Source organism: Nyctereutes procyonoides, unplaced genomic scaffold, assembly GCF_905146905.1.
Source record: "Nyctereutes procyonoides isolate TBG_1078 unplaced genomic scaffold, NYPRO_anot_genome, whole genome shotgun sequence".
Taxonomy (NCBI): domain Eukaryota; kingdom Metazoa; phylum Chordata; class Mammalia; order Carnivora; family Canidae; genus Nyctereutes; species Nyctereutes procyonoides.
In genome coordinates, this window is record NW_026575146.1 from 57,339,447 (window position 1) to 57,359,564 (window position 20,118).

General features: G+C 42.3%; 1 protein-coding gene across 5 annotated transcripts in view; it reads left to right on the plus strand.

Moving 5' to 3' along the window:
- The window catches only part of SMARCA2 (SWI/SNF related, matrix associated, actin dependent regulator of chromatin, subfamily a, member 2), a 174,301-nt gene that overhangs the window by 143,620 nt on the left and 10,563 nt on the right, over positions 1 to 20,118 (plus strand). For 4 of the 5 annotated variants that reach the window (XM_055309673.1, XM_055309674.1, XM_055309675.1 and 1 more), the window contains exons 29-32: positions 487 to 540; positions 9,974 to 10,079; positions 10,583 to 10,684; positions 13,707 to 13,839. In XM_055309673.1, the coding sequence (XP_055165648.1) occupies positions 487 to 540; positions 9,974 to 10,079; positions 10,583 to 10,684; positions 13,707 to 13,839 (395 nt within the window). The remainder of the gene's footprint in view (positions 1 to 486; positions 541 to 9,973; positions 10,080 to 10,582; positions 10,685 to 13,706; positions 13,840 to 20,118) is intronic. The other variant, XM_055309676.1, reaches the window with a different exon arrangement.

Here is a 20,118-nt window from a genome sequence, read left to right on the forward strand (position 1 = left end):
TGTCATCTGGAGGGCCCTCCTTAGGCTGGCGGCTGCCGCAACGTGCACTCCAGCTACCTGAGGTAAGTAGGAGGAGGAGCCAGCCTCTCCGCAGCAGATGCTGCCTGACTTGCCATTGCTTCTGGAGTCGTGGATGGAACCTGTGCGCAGAGAAAGCAAACTGGATTAACAGGCATTTGCATGTTTCAGACAAGCAGGAGAAGTCTCAGAGACGTTAGGAAATCATTTTTTTTTGGGGGGGGGTCCTCCCCCTTTTCTGTAGAACTGCGTTTTTTTCAGAGTGTGGTTGCACACGTGACCTCGTGTGGTCTGCCCCCAAATCCCATGAGGAGGCGGGGCAGGCAGGTGGGCAGTCCGAGGCCTGGAAAAGGGAAATGACTCCCCCCACAACCCCCCACCCCAAGGTCACCCAACATAGAAGGAAGAGCTGGGCTGGGGCTCGAACCCAGGTCTTCTGACTCCGGTGTTCTTTCTACTCTACCGCAGGTGTAACGTGGAGAAGGTGCCCGGTAATTCTCAGTTGGAAATAGAAGGAAACAGGTCAGGATCTGTCTTGCATCCCCTTGTCTCTGAATACAGGTATCCCTTGGCACAGCGGACAGACCGACTCCGAAGGAGCCGGGAGCACACTTCTCCACGTGCCTCCCGACCCCCCACCCGCACCCGCACCCGCACCCCCCGCCGCCTTGGGCTGGGAGACGGGGGCGCACGGATACTCGAAAACACCTGCCAGGGCTTTCCAGCGTGTCCGTGCCGTGCTGCGGTTTGGCCGTGGCCGGTCTGTAAACGCCCTTCTCGCACAGGCGGCGTCGGGAGCCCCCGGCAGGCCTGCCTCGCTGCGTCGCCCCCCCGCGAGAGGGGGCTTCCGTGGCTTCACCCCGCGCAGCTTCGGGCTGACTTCCGTCGGCCTCCTAACTTCCGGCCGCCTCAGGGTAGACGCTGCCTGAGCCGCGCCTGTGGCGCGTGGCTGGCTGTCCAGGAGGGCGCGAGGAGCCGTGTGCGCATGCGCCCGCGCCAGTGTCTGCCATCATGGCGGCGGGGCCTGCGGAGGGTTTGCGCCCTGGGCGTGGCTTCCGGGGCCCCGCCCCCGCCACGTGGTCTCCCCATCGGCCGCAGCCTGTTGGTTGGCGCTCCGGGTGCTGCTTCCGCTGCGGGTGCGAAACGGAAATGCTCCTCTAGAGGCCTCGTGAGACTGAGGCGATGTTGGTCGAGCGGCAGAGGAGGATGCGCACGATTTCCCGGGGTTAGGAGCCACTAGAACCACATGGAAGGTTTTTGTTTTTATTTTTTATTATTATTATTTTTTTTTTTTGCTTTCTTTCAGTCAGCCTGAACTTAAAAAGGGTATGATGCTTGACTGTCCGTATTCCACTCTTTTGGGTTGACCCAGTAACATCCTTGACAGCATTTTCTCCCCACTCTAGTGTAGGGTGATCCAGTCTAGGGCCAGGAGGAAGAAGCCTTGAAGCTGCTGCTCTCCTGCCTTCCAGAAGGAATCCCCATCCCCAGTTGTGTCAGTCAATAGGATGGTTAAAGGTGGGGGTGACCTGCGCCTGCCCCATGTCTGTGTGGGCGTGGGACTGTTGGAGGACACGGTGGATTTGTTTGACAGTTCTTGTTGGTGTTCAGGAAACAGCGTTGGGTCCTGGAACCCAGACACCCTAATAAATGTAGGGTGTACTGTGGGACATCAAGAATTGGGTTCCATTTTTGCCATCACGGAACTCAGTCTGGATTTGCATTTGGGATTGAATCAACAAATAACTGGACTTTATTAGTGGGGCCGCTTTAAAATAAGGAAGCAGCTTGGATAACAGCTTCCGCCACCCCAGCAGGGAAAGGAGGAGGCTTTATGGTCCAAATGGCACGATGTGGCTCAATGGCCAACCCAGCCAACAAGGACAGACATAAGCTCATTTTACCCCTCTTCCATCAAAACGGTCTTGTGACCATGAAAAATGGACTAATCACAACTTAAAAGGGGAATTGGAAGCCTCCGATGTCATGCCTGGGCTTTTTGGCGGGGGTGATACGGCTGTGTGTAGTTGACACCTAGATAGATACATTTTTACGGAAGGCACATTTAAACTACAATTTCGAGAGCCACAGCAAGGGCCTTGACGTTTCCTCCCTCCGGGCTCTGGAGTCTTTCTCGTCCGTTACTGTCAGGTATGCTGCTTTTTTTCCACCCCCATGTGCCGGAGTTTATGACGTGTGTTGTTCAGAACTTGCATTAGGATGAACAGAATTTGAAAGTTCTTTTCATGTGTTGAGAAGCACTGAGCATTTTCTGTATCAGTCTGTGCGAGTATTGAGAAAGGGGGTAGAGAGAAATGAATAAAACGGAATGCCTGAAAGCATAGTGGGAAAGAGCTATAAAGGAAGAACACGTACCCAGCTATGAGTACAGTGTGGTGTACGGCGGGTACGGTGCAGGAGAAGTAAAGGCCTCACTCAAGTCTTCTTGTGGGCAGGGTGAGGATTCCCATGTAGACCGCAGGGGTGGTGGACGAGGCAGAAGCACTTGGTCCCGTGTGGCGGGCAGCCATGGTGAGAAGGAAAAGCAGGACCCTCTAGAGACCATGTGAATCCGAGAAGGACGGGTCCCTGCAGTGCAAGGAATGGGGGGAAAGCATGGGACAAGGCAGTGGGTATGAGGACGGATGTGACTTCTCAGAGGTGTGACTGATGCGACTCCAGAGCAGACCCGATGTGAGAGAGGAGGATCTACAGATCACCCTTGGGTCCCTGGTAAGTGAATGTGGTGCCACTCACAGGAACTCGGGTGAAAGGACAGGTGGCATGTGTGGGTGCCACGTGCACGTGTGCACAGCTACCCCGCCCAGCCTACTCCCTCCCTGGAAGTCCTATTTCTCTCTATGGCTATAAACTGCCCTTGATGTTGTGATTGTGTTGCTAGTATTGACTATCCCTTCAGGACTAGCCAAGAAGCTCTTTTAGATGAAATTTATTTTTAGCAGTGTTGTCACCAGACACGGTGTCTTTCTTTAATAGGGGAGAGAGGCTATGATCTGCTATGGATCTCGGTCTCAAGCGCTTTTGTGTATAGTAGCTCTAATTAGACTAGAGAGAAACTGTTGTGAAATAGTAATGTGACCAAGTAGACACACTTGTAGAAAATCTTCCTTCAAGGTGAAGAGCCTTTCTTCCTATATTGGATATTTGGCGCTTAGCCTCAGGGCTGACAGTTTATCTTATGTAGCTACAGCCTGGTGAGGTCATAACTTCATGCGTTGTCTGGGATGGTGCTCCCCGGACTGGGGTCCTCAAACTCCAGCCCTATAGCTTCTGCAGTTAGAGACGCTGAGAAATCTGACCAAAAATAACCTGTTGAGCTTTGTTCCACCTGGTGTATCCCCAAAACTCCTTGGACGACCCCTTTTTCCAGGGAAAACAGTTAAAAATCCATGAAGCATGTGTTCCATGGAGCACACTTTGGGAACTGCTGAGGAGTTGCATTTCATCCAGGGAGAGTTTGCTCAGGGAAATGTGGGTTTCAGTACTTTATTTTTCCCCTCATAACAAATACTGATACTTTTCATCTGTTCAATCAAATAGGCTATTTTGACTCCTGGCGACCTGACATTTTATGATGCTAGGCCAATTATACCCACATAAAGCAAGTGGGCAGCCTGCAAATAAACTTAGCCTGTTCTCTTTCCAAGGCGCAGAAGGCCTCCGGAGGCTTCCAGGGTCAGTCTGGCCCGGAAATCCAGGGTCTCTGCCTCTCAGAGCTGCAGACCAATACCAGCGTAAATGACCTCTCTCTGAGGGAGGAGGAGGAGGAGGAGGAGTCCCAGCTGGAATAACAAACCAGATTTTCTTACAGGCTGATAAAACTGTCTTTAAAGCCACTCTACAAGCATTTTAATAAAAAATGGATTGCTCCGTAAGATGGCAGTTATTGGACATATATGTTCTTTCATATTTGTGGGGGGAAAAAAAATCTGCCTCTTTCCTTAGAATCACATGTCATATGTCTTCCTTAGGAGTTTGCTGAAACAGCAATTTAAGACAAGGCAGTGCTCTGGTGCCCCCTTTAACCCACCCTTTTAACACAGTGACGCTTGGGACCTGTGGCTCAGATGGGGAAGCGTTTGATTTTGTTTGCCTGTGAACATTTTGTGCTTTTGAGTTTGGTCACCTTTCAGCTGAAACCTTGGAAGAGTTTTTACTATTACAAAGTAGAGACACAGGGTTGGATCAAAGGATAAAATACCCAGGGGAAGGGAAGGTGGGTCCTGGCCTTTTGAAAGGACGGCATTCTTCCAGTCCTGTCCAGGTCTACAGGAGGACATGACATAAACTGGTGAAGTAGTTGACCAAGGTCACAGGTGAACAGGTGGGCAGTAAAGACTCTATACTTTTACCTGCTCCTGGGAAATGTCAAGTGAGAAAAAGGGGAGAAACAACCAGACATCCTGGCTCTTTATTTCTAAAAGAGTCACGTGATAGATGATAGATCTCAAAGTTTCCTCAAAATGATTGTCTAAGCAAGTAATATTCTTGGAATCCCATGTCCTGGTGAGCACCTTTGATTCAAAGCAATAAGTTCAAGGAGAGAAACCTGAAGAAAGAAATAGGAACTTAATAGTATATTAGATTTTGATGGTTGTGATACATTAAAGATTTTATGGAATTATTCTTTTCTACTATTTATTTGGCCTTATTATGGTAGAATTAAAAGATGCCAGTTGGTGAAATGTGCTATTTATGGTGATACAAATAAAAGTTGATCATATACCCCTTAGATATCATTTCCCCGGAAAAAATTAGATTAGATTTTTGACTTACAGCATGTTTTTAAAGAAGGTAGCCCAGTAAAAGTGTTTGAGACCTACTTTATTTATGGATAATGATATGGTTCCAAATTACATTAGAGTGTAAATTCTCATTCTGTTGAATCCGAGTATGTTATTGTGAATATTTATTTATGCTCTGGCATATCTCCTTGTGGTCCTTAGTTTATGACTTTTTAAAAACCGACTTGCGGTTGTACTGCATTTACAATTTGATGCTCTGTGTTTGTGTTTTTGTTTATTTTTATTGAAGGTCACAACAATGATTTTTCCCTTCTTTAAGGTATACTCTTCAGATTCAGAATTTCAGACTCTAGCATTCCTTTGCCCTTTTCCCAATAAATATTCTGGATGGTTTAATTTAGTTATTTTAAATAATGCTGTGATGAACATCATTCACGTATGTGTCTGTAATATGGACAAACTTATGTTACATATGTGTGTTATTAGCCTAGAATAGATCACCAAAAATAGAACCATGCGGCAGGGTAAACTGTATTTAAGACTCTTGATGAAGCCTTGCTGCTTTTTCTTACTGAGCTGAGTGAGCCCTTAATCAACTGCTAACATCTGGGCATTTACCTTACATTAACCCAATGTAATCGTATTTTTGTTGATAACTTGGGCACGTCCTGTATCTAGTCCTAACTCAACCCTGGGTGATTTTTAACAGCTACCACTTCACTGTGAAAAGCAAATCTACCTGCATCGCATTCTGTTTTGCCATAACCTCCTGTATCCTTTAGGTTTCCAAGCTTGTTAGGAATTATCGATCAATACTCAGTAAGACTCAGGTGAGAGATCGCAATAGTGAACACAGCACATGTGCTTGTCACACCTGTTTTGTGCCTGGCTCAGGTCTTTGGGGGCTCTCTGGGAAGTGGGTGCCTATTATGTTTCAGGTGCATTTTTAAGTGGTTTGTATTTAACCCTATAGGAATCTGACACTGAAAAGCAACAGCATACTTTGACCTACTACCCTCCAATATTGAGGGCAGTTTTTTTTTAAAGTTTTCTTCCCAAAAGCGTTCCTGTGTTTGATTCCTTTAGGATTATAATAACTTTTTCTTTTGTAAAATCCTTCCAAGTGGGTATTCTAAATCATGACATCTTTTTTTTTTTTTTTTTTTTTTTTTTTTTTTTTATGGAGGCAGGATAGGTTTTGTTCAGTTAATGTGGTTATCTCCATGTTAGGTAAATTCTCTTTTTTCAGAAGTATCCATTATTCATGATTGTCAACGGATTAGCCTGGGCAGATAAAAAGAAAATCATGAAACAAAAACCAAAAAAACCTCTCACCCAATACCTTATCTTCTTGGTTTAGGTTTGCAGGGAAGGCACAACAGCTGGCATTTTAGAGGAGTAGGTTCCTTAGCGTGCATTTCAGGCTTCTGCCCTCTTCCAGATTTGTCCTGCCTAACATGCAATCAGAAGTAAAACTGATGTTTATATAATGTTCATCACGTATGCTGTCACTATTTAGAGTCCCAGGAGTACAGATGTGAAAGTAGCGTCATTTGGTTTATTGAAGTAATGGGAGAGAAGTTGGTTCCCAGATGAAGCACAGCAAAGTTCACCTCACTTGTGTGTCTGCGTATCCGTGCGCATAGAGGCCGTACATGGGTTTGCAAACCACCATTCCCATAGTGACACGCACACCACGACACCATGGCCGTGTGTCCCTGTGCCCATTCACCTCTGTGGAGGGGAACCTCGGGGCAGCTTGCCCACCAGCACCTGTAAACTCCATGAGGTACACACTGTTGTTTTATATTTTAGGTTATACTCCTCCCACCCAGGTTCTTCCTTATCTGGGTCATGGTTGCTCTTCTGTGATAGGTCACTATACAAAATAGAGGTGAAGTCATGGACCATCAGTGCATTCCTTTTTCAGAGGAGGGGAGCGGGTATCGCTTCTGTCATGGAGAGCAGTGCACTTCCAGCCAACAATTTATACTTCGGCCTTAAATTGTATAAAATGACATAATGGAAAATACCTGGGAAGGGGGGTGGTAAGTTAAGCATTTCAACAGAAACAGAACACCTTCGGCAAACCATTATACAATTAGTCCATTGTCCTGGACTTAAAAAAACTTTCCAGCCCTGAAAAAAAAAGCATTTGAAAAGGTATATTGAAAAAGCCTTTGCTCAGCTTAAGTTTGAGAGAGAAATGCCAAGAATTCAAAACTCTGGCAGGCTGTTTCACTTCCTTTTTAATTTATTTTTTTTAACCTTTAATTTAGGAAAGAAGTTCTTGTAGTGATTTGTCAGCAAGTGGTTCTCCTACCTCGATGCATTCTTTCTTTAAGATTTTTTTTAATTAAAAAAAAAAGATTTTTTTTAAATTTATTTTTTTTAGAGTCCATACACACTGTGGTGTGTGTGGAGGGGAGAGGGAGAAGCAGACTCCCCACTGAGCAGGGAGCTGGACTCCGGAATTGATCCCATGACCCTAGGATCCTGACCCTTAACTAACTGAGCCACGTGGGTGCCCCAAACTCACTACATTCTATAGGTCATGTAAAGCTGGGTGCCTTCCTGACATTCCTGCCTGAGCTGGCCCTATAGGTCATGTAGAGCTGGATGCCTTCCTGACATTCCTGCCTGAGCTGGCCCTGACTCTGACAGGGATGGGGAAGGTTTTTAGCTACATGTTAAGATGTTCCCACCCTCTTTGGAAAAGAGAGAAGAAAAAAACCCACATATATAAAAGAATTAAGTTCTGGGCAGTGAAGTAGGAAGGGTTAGTGTGAGAGTAAGAATTTCTTCCCGTTGTTATGGAGGATGGGTTCTTGAAGTATGGTTGGAAGTATGGAGACTGGGAATTAGTAACTAAGTAGGCATTGGCCGTGGTCTTCACAGGCACACAGGAAAGAAGCTGTCCTGACCAGAAGAGTCAGGTCATCAGTACAGACAGGGTTTGCAGAGAATGAGCTGAGGAGGGCTTTGAAAGCCAGACTGAGATGTCTGTATGATGATCGAACCAACATCCACAAGAGGTATTTTCCCGTAGCTTCCAAGTATTCCAGTTGCTCCTGTCCTCTGTCCTTAGGGAGACAGGAGAAAGGAAGTAGGATGGGAATTTTGAGTCATGTGAGCACTAACTTTTGAACCATCTCAACAAAATAAATTTGGTATTATTTTCTGAGTGAGAATGTTTGGCTCCTGTCTCCTCGATGAGCACAGATCAATTCTGGACACGTCTCATCACAGGATCTAGAATCCTCACAACCTGACTAAGGGTAGAGACATCAGACCAAGGTTGTTTTGGCCATTTTGCCCCTGTTCGAAAGCACTTTATCACATTCCTGGTGTAAACAGCTGATTTCTTATTTCACCAGTCTTACAGTTGAAATCAAGAGTCTGTCCGTCACAGGTGTACAAAGATGTCCTTGTAACCCATCAATAGAAAAATGACACCATCTGTTGGCAATGTACAAAATGACAGCATGAAGATGTCATTGAGGGTCAAGTGTTCAATCTTGAGTTTACAAAGGGGTCTGACTTTTGATTGTTGAGAAGACAAGGATAGAAATAGGATAACTGATACCGATAAATTGCCTTTCAGATACTCTTGTTTCAAACAGGTAGAATGTTTGTGTATATAAATCTCAGAATGGTAGGAAAAGAAACAACCCAGAAGTTGTGGCCCTGTGTTGAAGGTGATAGTAAATAAACTGGTTTTTGTCATATACCTTGTGGTATGATTTATGGAGGTACAAACACATTTATCAGCCAGGGGTGGGGGGAGGGCGGGTAGGGGTGGCTGTGGGGTGGGAGACGCTTGTTGGTTCTTCCCACGATAACCTAAAAATCCAATTGTCTGGTAAACTGCTGTGTTCTTAAACCTCTTGTGTGTGCCCCTGATTTTCATATTCATGAAGCTCATATATGTATCTTTAAAAAAAAATAAAGCAGAGACCCAGCTTAACAGAAAAACTCACCCATTCCTTTGACAGAGGATTTTCGGTTAATTTATGCAGGCCCCTATGCTCTTCAGCATTTTCCCCACTGGTTGCTAAGCAACCATTTGAGTTACTGCGCATGCCTTTTTTATGATAACTGTCATTATGAATATTTTTTAATTATACAGCTGGGACTATGGATTAAAACAGCATATTGTCACTCATTCTTAGCCACAGCTTCTAGCATCCTTGCACACTCCTGGACTCACCTTCCAGAATTTACATGGCCGTGATTGATGTTTATTTTTTGGTATGTCTGCCTTCACAAAGGAAGTAGAGACGGCATTGTAAGGGAAGCAAGATTTTTGTGAAAAATGACTCCACCATACCTCACAAGCTGCCATTGATCTGGATAGGCCAAGTCTGTTCTTAGAATCTTGAACTAAATTGGATCTTTGTTCCTTTGACCGTGCCTGCTTCTAATATTCTAAGTGATGTTAAAAGCTTATAATGCTTTATAGACTGGTTTTCAGAGTTATAAATCACTAAGCATTTGTTGCTATTAGTATTTGCTTTCAAATAAAGCTACCATGGATTTGAGGGAGGGTACCACATTAATCCCGGACACACAGGGCATCCATACTTACTAAATGTGTTCTTTTCTGCCCAAATGGCTCCATATGCACAGGAGTGCAGTTAGGCAATCTGAAGGGGTTCCTCTGGCAAATAATAATAAAGGTATGCCTGGGTCACAGTGTGTAAAATACTCTCAAAGGAATATGACAGAAAAGAAGGACACACAAAAGCTTTTCATTTGAGTTTCCAGAGTACATTCTAACATACCATTTCCTAAGTACACAGGGAGTTTGAAGACAAAGGAGCGTGGAAATAAAGCTATTGTATTTTTTTTTTACCAACTCAATTATTATTCATTTAAAAATGGAATTGTTGGTTGAATAGGACATTTTAAATATTTCTATCAAAAAGCAGAGATGGGTTCACTCGGAAAGGAACTCACAGTGGACTTCCCATATCCGATGTGTGACAGAAGAGGGATCTAATGGCATTTTAATGTGATTTCAGAGTTAGCACAAGGAGCATTAATCTCGAGGACAGTTGTGGGATTTCTCTTGATTTAAAGGGCCCTGTGTCTATAAGCATGGGACACAGTTTGCTTTTTTGACATTTTCTGAAATCTCTTTTTGGTAGCGTATGATCGGATATGTTTTTGTTTCTCCCACCCTACAGTTCAGGGCGGCAGCTCAGTGAAGTCTTCATTCAGTTACCTTCGAGGAAGGAATTACCAGAATATTATGAATTAATTAGGAAGCCGGTGGATTTCAAAAAAATAAAGGTAGATATTTTGTTTTACAAGCTTTATTAAAAAAGAAGGATAAATTCATTGAAATGATGACAAGACTTGGCAGTGTCATCCTGTCTGACCCCTATGGACACCCCCCTCCCCCCACACACATGCCATCTAGGGCTTGTCACTAGAATGACTCAAATATCCTTGGGCCTTTATATGTATCTTATTATGTCGAGAGCACATATTGTATGATACTGCGTTTTATTGAAGAAGTTTCAAACTCTTCCCCCCGCCCCCGCCCCCATCCTTTTGCTGTTCTGGTTTCCCATCCCCTGCTCCTCCTTCCGCCTTACAAGAGGGGACACCCAAGTGTGGTATCTCTGAATGTCGCCCCCTGGAGTTGTGCAGACCTGCATCCCCTGCAGGGCCGTTGGCTGTGAAGACAAAGGGAAAAATTAGGCTTTTTTTTTTTTTAACCAAATAATGATTTTTTGCATTTTTTTCCTCTCTCCTTTTCTTTCCTCTATTTTATCCAAAATTTGCATTAGGAAAGAATTCGTAATCACAAGTACAGGAGCCTGGGTGACCTGGAGAAAGATGTCATGCTTCTCTGTCACAATGCTCAGACGTTCAACTTGGAGGGATCCCAGGTGTGTCTTGAGTTGTCTGAAAAATGTTTAACCTAATAGGTGCTTCTGTGCTTTTAAGTGATACATTTCGTTTTCTACGGTTTGAATCATTGCTACTCCCTTGGGCAGAATCAAAAATAAGAAATAAAAGCCTACAGTTGCTAGCTAGCATGTAAGTAAATTGTGGCTTTGGCACTTCCAAATTAAGGCCAGCCCCTTTGTACCTTAGCTGTGCTAGCTCCTACTGGGTGTTTCCCTTCAAGGCTTGGCTTCTAATTGGAGGAATTCCAGGAAATCACTTAGTGTAATGCTTAAAAGGCTAGAAGTACAGTTTTTGCTTTTGTAGAGACTGTGAATTTGATGATACTCACCTTCATTTCTCTGACCATAACCTTGCATCAGGAAGTGAAACTACTGTAATTTAAAATAAAACAAAACAAAACAAAAATACATCTAGAGAAAAACCACTGCCTCTGATTGCTTACAGAAAATGCTTGTCAAGCCAGCTGCAATAAAGAACTGCCCTTGCCTACTACTGTGTAGAAATGAATGACACTCAGTTGATTAGAATAACTAGGGGGTGGATTCTCTCACTTTAATTATACCCTGGTTCCACTCTCCTTTTGTAGGCGCCCCCTTTTTCTTGTCTGTATTTCTGGCCCAATGCTCTTGTATCTTGAAAAAGAAAGGAGAGGTCAGTGTGTCTGCCACCCATTACAGTGTCAAGCCACTGTTAAGTTCTTGGAGTTTCTTTCCAAATCTTGTTTTTCACCTTCGTGTCAATTCTAGCCATTAAAATGGAGAGAACACCAGATTCCTTGCATAAGCTTTCTCTAAAAAGACTGTACATTTCCAGACTCATGGTGGTGTGTGACCAAAACACTAGTTCTTGAGAGCATGTCTTCTGTGTTCAAGGCATTATTCAAAGAATGCAAGAATGAACACGAGGACACAGAAGGTATGTAAGAGTCAGCAAGGATGTGTTCTGTGAATGCCCACTTGCAGTCCCTGCATAGGTTTTTGGGATCTTCATATTCTGCTGGGGCAGCATGGTACCATACATCCAGTCCCCTTCAGTGCTGCAGTCTCCCTGCCTACCCACAGCCTGTCTTGCATAAGAAGTAGAGTCACACATGGCCTCTCGACTGGCTTCCTTCTTACTCCCTCCTGGATACTAGTTGCTCTCTCTCTTACCACCTTTTTCTGCCTGTCTACCACCCACCATCACCATGGGGTATTGGGTTCTAGACCGAATTCCATCTCCATAGGCTCCTTTGCAAAAATTGTATCTCTACCCTCATGCTGTAGCCACCTTCCCCACTGCTTCTCAACCTAAACAGTTTGTGGTCCAATCGCAAGGGCCCCATGAACACCTGCATCCCTGGATACACATGCTGTTGCAAGAAATAGGACAGAGAGAGCCTGTGTACCCTTAATATGGTCACAAGACCACAACATCTTGCATAATGCAGTCCATGGTCATCACCAGGAAATGGACCTTGGTGCAATGCCAGAGGCATGCCCCTCCTTCTCACTTGGTTTCCTTCCCTAAAATCCCCCTCCTCCTTTCTCAGCCCTGATGGAATCCTCCTCACCTGTGAATATGCAGCTGAATTCTGATTTTTGTCAAATTCTGCCCTGGAAACCCCAACCCAGAGCCCCTCCCCATCCTCTGTTCCCTTGTACTAAGTCCTTTGGTACTCTCTCCAGGGTGTCTCATCACCTTCAAGTGTGTGGCTCCTCTTTACAATGAAGGATTCTGTTCTAGAGCCAGAGCCATTGTTTACTATGGTTTTGTATTTGTTGAAACACCTGAAATGTATCATTGTCACCATTTTTAAGGGTGCAGTTCAGTAGTACTAAGTATGTTGTCTTGATTGTGCAACAGATTTCCAGAACTGGTAAAGCTGAAACTCTATACACATGAAACACTTCCCCACAGACGGCTCCCCCCATCCTTGGGAACCACTATTTTGTATTTCTATGAATTTGACTACTTTAGTTGCTTCATATACATGACTCAGTCAGTATGTGTGTATGTGTGTGTGTATACATATATATATAAATTCATTTTCCATATATACTACCTTTTAACCATCCATCCATTGATCAATGGACATGGACACTGGGTCGGCTTTGACTCTTGGCTATTTTTTTAAAAGATAATATTTATTTATCCAAGAGAGACCCAGAGAGAGAGAGAGAGAGAGAGAGAGAGAGGCAGAGACACAGGCAGAGGGAGAAGCAGGCTTCAGGCAGGGACCAGATGTGGGACTCGATCCCAGGTCTCCAGGATCACACCCTGGGCCAAAGGCAGGCGCTAAAACGCTGAGCCACTGGGGCTGCCCCGACTCTTGGCTATTAAGAAAATAATGTGCTGTAAACATGGGTGTGCAGCTCTCCCTTTAAGATCTTGCTCTCAGTTCTTTTGGACATATACCCAGAGGTGGGGTAGTGGGATCAAATGGTACTTCTGTTTTCAGTTTTTTGAGAAACGGGACCACTTTTGAACTTTAGATCTTAGCATATGCGCAGGGCTGTACTCAGGTATGTGCATACACTAAAAGTGAAGTATTGATTGGAATAGTAATGGCTGATACTGATTAATAATAAAGAACAGCTTCCATTTATTAGGGGATTTGCATTTTAAAGAAGGTTGCTTTACCACAGTATCTGACAGAACAATTCAAATTTAGTTTTTTAAAATACTCCTTTTGTTGGCAAAATGAGAGGCCATTTTATGGAAGCTCACCATTCCCTAAGTATCTGTGCCCTTACACACACACACACACACACACACACACACACACACATTATTTCACCTGCAAATGGACTTTTTCCCCTAAGAAGAAGTGTGTCTATATTTGAGTTCAGTGTTTTCCTATTGGGTTTTCTGCTGCCATAAAAGCTATTACTGATGGAAGATAATAGGATTCACGTGTAACAAATCAGGTGTGTTCCTCGAAGAGAAGAGCACACTGTGGATGAGAATCTAGGGGGCTTCGGTTTGCAGTTTTTAACCAATGCCACTCTGACCCGCTAGATCTATGAAGACTCGATCGTCTTACAGTCTGTGTTTAAGAGTGCTCGGCAGAAAATTGCCAAAGAGGAAGAGAGTGAGGACGAAAGCAACGAAGAGGAGGAGGAGGAAGATGAGGAGGAGTCTGAGTCAGAAGGTAAGTCCAAGCCTGTGCTTCCTCCACTTCTTTGCCCTTTGCTGCCTGCATAGACTGTTCTACTGATGCTAACGAAAAACTGGAGTCCAGCAGATCTGGATTCCACTTCTTGGTCTCCTGTGTCCTCACTGGGCAACCTCAGGCAGTGTGCTTAACCCTGCTCAAGGTTGCTTTCCTTCTCTATAAAACCCAGGTACTAAAAACACCCCCATGCATGCATGGAGCTTAGCATAGGGCCAGCCGCCATGCACTCACTCACTGAATGTTGTCTCTGAAAACTCAGTGTAAAATACAATTTCTACCAACATTGCTGTTCATACCACCTATGTTATGTAACACAGTAGCCTTCTCACCTGGAGGGACTGATGGGCATGGATTCCTGGGCACCACCCCCAGAGTGTCGGTTCTATAACCCATGTTGGGGCTTGCGAGCATTTCTAACCCATTCCCAGGGAATCCTGAGGCTGCTGGGCCCAGGACCACACTGTGAAAATCCCTGTCTTAGAAAATGATAATGGTCAAAAAGAGTTGGAAACGTGGTCCATCTTATCCATCATGGATCAGACACTGATCCCACCTTTATTTAAAATTTTGGTATTCTTTATGGATTTTTTTTTTTTTTGCTGCATTAATTTTGAGTTTTTCAAATACTGTGTTAGGGTCTTTACTTTGATTACTGAGTTTCGGTGCCTTCACAAATTTTTTTTAAATTACGCTTTTAATTTTAATGGCAGAATAGTTCCATACAGTGTTCTGTTAGTTTCAGGTGTACAATAATAGAGTGATTCAGCAACTCTACACTCCTCAGTGCTCTGCAGATGTGTGCTGTCCTTAATCCCTATCACAGAAGTCCCCATCCCTCCATCCCCCTCTGGTAACCATCAGTTCTTTATAGTTAAGAGTTTGTTTCTTGGTTTGTCTCCTTTCCTTTGCTCAGTTGGTCTGTGTGTGTGTCTTAAATCCCAAATATGAGTGAAATCATGGTATTTGTCTTTCTCTGAATTATTTCATTTAGCAGAATACTCTAGCTCCATCCATGTCATTGCAAATGGCAAAACATCATTCTTTTTATGGCTGCATAATATTTCCATGTGTGTGTGTGGACGTGTGAGCACAACACATCTTTATCCATTCAGAAATTTTGCACCCAAGGCAAATAACCTCTTGTGTCTTAGCTTCACCCCAGCTCTGGATGATAACCCTTATATTGACAAGATCAAGGCTGTCCTCAAAAGTCTCAACTTTTTTTTTTTTTAAGATACTTTATTCATGAGAGAGACAGAGGCAGAGGGAGAAGCAGGCTCCATGCAGGGATCCCAATGTGGGACTCGATCCTGGGTCTCCAGGATCACACCCTGGGCTGAAGGCAGGTGCTAAACCGCTGAGATACCCGGGGATCCCAAGTCTCAACTTTCTTACCGAATTATGTCCTCACCCGTACCTCCTTCCCAAGTAATAAGTCCCAATGGTTTAAGGTCTACTATGTCAAACACTATAGGTAGACTTCAAATTTATTAGATTTGTTCCTGAGGACACAGTGCAGACGACTTGGAAAGTATTTTCTTAACAAAGGACAGTGTGTAATTCCATGATGTGGTATACATGTAACATTTTGAGAATTTGCCTTCCCGTTTTTTTCTCTCCCTATTTTCTTTATAAAAAGCCCAGCACACTGGTTCGCAGCCTAATTTTTCTATATTCTGAACATTTTCCTATGGCAGTAAGTGCCTTCATATAGCAATATAAACGTTCATTAATGGAGTCTAACACAATGTATCGATCTCACTCTTAAATAATGTCCTGAAAATGTTTACCCGTATATCACTGCAGACATTTTCCAAACATCTGATGTGTGCACACTGCCCCATGGCCTGGAGTTTCTATCTTTCTCAGCAGTGTGCTTGAGTGTCTCACTCCCCACACCCACACCTGTCCTCAGTGTCATTCTTCTCAATGATTCTGCCTTTTATTAATTTAACCTTTCCCAACTTTGTACAGTTTATTCCCCAGTTCTGATATCCCAGCATGTGAGGTCTTTGGTCTACATAACAGACCTTAGCTAGAAAGTTCCTGATTTCAGAGCCACATCTCTAATCTGTTTTCAGAGAGCTGCCCTTTTACTCCAAGCAGTTTAGTTTGAGCTCTCTTGAGACGCAGTGTGTTAACTTGCTGTGGTCGCCGTAACAAATCACCACAAACATAGTGGCTTAACACAACATTCATTTATTAGCTCACAGTTCTGTAGGGCACAGTGTGCTGTGGGTCTCTCTGGACCAAAATCAAGGTGCCCGTGTCCTGCACTCCTCGATGGAGGCTGAAGGCGAGAACCCAGGTCCCATGCATCTTTCTCACGCTGTTTCCCTTCGACCCTCTCTTCTTTTACGTCCTTTTAAAACTGAGCGTATAACAGATACGTTAATTTCAGGTGTACAATCTAAGGATTCAATAGTTGTCTATATTGTAAAACGTTCACCACAGTAAATCTGGTTCAGATCCATCACCACAAATACTTAGAAGTGTTTTCTTTTGCTGGGAATGTAAAAGATGTACTTTGTTAGCAACTGTCACATATACAGTATTATGAACTACAGTTAACGTGCTCTACCTTAAACCACTGGACTATTTTATACCTACAAGTTGTACCTTTTGACCCCCTTTACTCATCCTCCAATCCCCACCTCTGGTAACTAGCCTCAGGGATTTTTTTTGGTTTTATTCTTAAGGATTCACATTTAAGCAAGATCATATGGTTATTTATCTTGCTCATTTCACTTAATCTAAGGCCCTCTGGGCCCATCTTGTTGCCACAAATGGCAAGATTTCATCCTCTTTATAGCTGAACAGTATTCCACTACACATGCGCGTGTGCGCGCACAGACTTTTTTTTATTTACCCATCAGTGTGCACTTAGTTGTTTCAAATCTTCACTATAAGTAATGCCACAATGAACATGGGGGTTCATCTTTTTGATTTAGTATTTTCTTCATGTAAACACCCACACATAGAATTGCTGGATTATGATTATTTTTAATTTTTGAGGACCCTCTATACGGTCTTCCATGGTGGCTGCACAAATTCACATCCCCATGAACAATGTACAATGGTCCCCTTTTCTCTATATCGTCACTCAGATAATAATCTGACTTATTATAGTCTTTTTGATACTAGCTATTTTAACAGATGCAAGGGGGTACCTCATTGTGGTTGTGAGCTCCCATTTCCCTGATGATGAGACATGTTGAGCACCTTTTTATGTACTTGTTGCCCATCTGTGTATATCTTTGGGAAAATGTTCAATTTATTGGCCCATTTTTGAATCAGGGTGGTTTGCTATTGAGTTACAGAAGATCTTTACAGATTTTGAATATTAACTCTGTAACAGAGATGATATGTAGGGTTTTCTTTTCGCCCATTTGGTAGGTTGCATTTTCATTTTGTGGATGGTTTCCATTGTTGTGCAGAAACTTTTTCACCTAATATAGTCACACTTGTTTATTTTTGCTTTTGTTGGCAATGATTTTTCAGATTGGACACCATAAACAAAGTCAAGACCAGTGTCAAGGATCTTACTCCCTGTTTTCTTCCGGGACTTTTATGGTTTCAGGTCTTAGGCTCAAGTCTTTAATCCATGTTGAAATAATTCTTGTTATATAATTTTTGTATGGTGTAAGATAGTGATCCAGTTTCATTTTTTTTCCTGTTTTCCCAGTGCCATTTACTGAAGAGACTGTCCCTTTGCCATTATACATTCTTGGCTCCTTTGTTGTTAACTGAGTGTGCTTTATTTCTGGGCTCTCTCTTCTGTTCCAGTGATGTATGTGTCTGTTTTTAATGCCAGTACTATACTGTTTTGATTGCTATAGCTTTGTAATGTAGTTTGAAATCAATGAGTGTGGTACCTCTGGCTTTGTTCTTTCTCAGGATTGCTTTGGCTACACTGGATCTTTTGTGGTTTCATACAGCTTTAGGGGATTGTTCTATTTCTGTAAAAAAAAAAAAACCATTGGAATACTGATAGACTGCATTGAATCTACCAGTTGCTTTGGGTAATACGGACATGTTAACAATGTTTCTTCCAGTTGCTAGCACTAATATTTTTGCCGTTTCTCTGTGTATGCTTCAGTTTGTTTCATTAATGTCTGATAGCTTTCAGTTTATAGGTCTTTAACCTCTGTGGTGAAATTTATTCCTAGGCATTTTATTCTCTGTGAGGTGTCTGTAAATGGAATAGTTTTCTTAGTTTCTTTCTGATAGCTTGTTAGTAATGTATAGAGATACAAAAGATTTTGGCATTCTGATTTTGTATCCTTCCACTGAATTCTTCGATTAGCTCTAACACATTTAATTTGAAGACTCTAGGGGAATCTTAGAGTTTTTCTATGTGTAATATTATTTGCAAATACTGATTGTTTTTCTTCTTCCTTTCCAACTTTTTTTCTTGTTCTTGCCTAACTGCTCCAGGTAGGACTTCCAATACTGTGTTGAATAAAAGTGGGAAGAGTGAACATCCTTGTTTTTGATCCTGATCTTAGAGGAATTCAGCTTTTCTCCATCAAGTATAGTATTCATTGTGGGCTTGTCATATAGGGCCTTTACTATGTTGATGTATGGTCCCTCTATATGTACTTTGTTGAGAGTTTCTTTCACAAATGGCTGTTGAATTTTTTCATGCTTTTTCTACATCTATTGAGATATCATGATTTTTATCCATTGTTTTGTTAATATGGTGCATCACATTGAGTTATGGATTTGAACCATCCTTGCATCACTGAAATAAATCTCCTTTAAGATTTTATTTTTAACTAATCTTTTTAAATCTTTATACCCAACATGGGGCTCAAATTTACAATCCTGAGATCAAGAGTTGTGTGCTCTATCAACTGAGCCAGCCAGGCACCTTAGAATAAATTGCTCTTGATTGTGGTATATGATCCTTTTAAAGTATTGTTCAATTTGTATTGCTAATATTTTGTTGACAAGTTTTCCACCTGTACTCATCAGGGATACTTGTCTGTAGTATTCTTTCCCTGTAGCATCCTTGTGTGGTTTTGGTACCAGCATAATGCTGGCATTGGAAAATGAGTTTGGAAGTATTTCTTCCTCTTCTTTGAGTTTGAGAGAATTGGTATTCATTTTTTTTTTTCCCAATGTTTAGTAGAATTCACCAGTGAAGCTGTCTGGTCCCAGACTTCTGTCAATTGGGAAGTGTTTGATTACTAATTTGATCTCTTTACACAGTAATTGATCTGTTTATATTTTCTATCTTTTTACGATTCAGTCTTGGTAGGTTGTATATTCCTAGGAATTTATTTCTTCTAAGCTGTCAGATTTGTTGGCATATGAACAATTGTTCATAGTAGTCACTTAAGATCCTTTGTATTTCAGTAGTAGCAGTTGTAACTTCTCTTTCATTTTTGATTCTGAGACCTTTTTTCTTGGTGAGCATAGCTAAAAATTCTTCAATTTTGCTTGTTTTCAAAGAAACAGCTTTTTAGTTTCATTGATCTTTTCTTTTATCTTTTTACTCTCCATTTAGTTCTGCTCTGATCTAAATTATCTCCTCCTTTCCACTAAGCTTTGGACTTGTTTTATTCTTGTTCTAGTTGCTTGAGATATAAAGGTACGTTGTTTGAGGTTTTTCTTCTTTCTTAGAAGTGCTTTTGCTGCCTAAGTTTTGGTTTACTGTGTTTTCATTTTCATTTCTCTTAAGGTATTTTATTTCTCCTTTGATTTTTGTTGTTGATCCTTGGTTGTTCAGTAACATTGTTTAATCTCCACGCGTGTGAATTTTCTAGTTTTCTTCTCATAATTGATATCTATTTTCATAGCATTTGATCAGTAAAAGGTGCTTTATATTAAAGTCTTCTTAAGATTTGCTTTGTGGCCTTACATATGTATGACTTATCCTGGAGATTAAGAAGAATGTGTATTCTATTGCTTTTGGATGAAATGTTCTGTAGGTGTCTTTGAAATCCCTCTGATCCAACATGTCACTTAGGACCGATGTTTCCTCATTTCTTTTCTGTATGGTTGATCTCTCCATTGATGTAATTGGAGTCCTAAAGTCATGTGCTATTATTGTATTGCTATCTATATCTTTCTTTAGGTCTGTTAATATTTGCTTTATGTTTTTGGGTGTGCCTATGATGGGTGCATAAACATTCACAAATGCTATATATATCCCCTTGGTGGATTGACCCGTTCATCATTATGTAATGATCTTTTTCTTATTGGAATTGTCTTTAAAGGTTTATTTTGTCTGATATAACTATAGCTTCC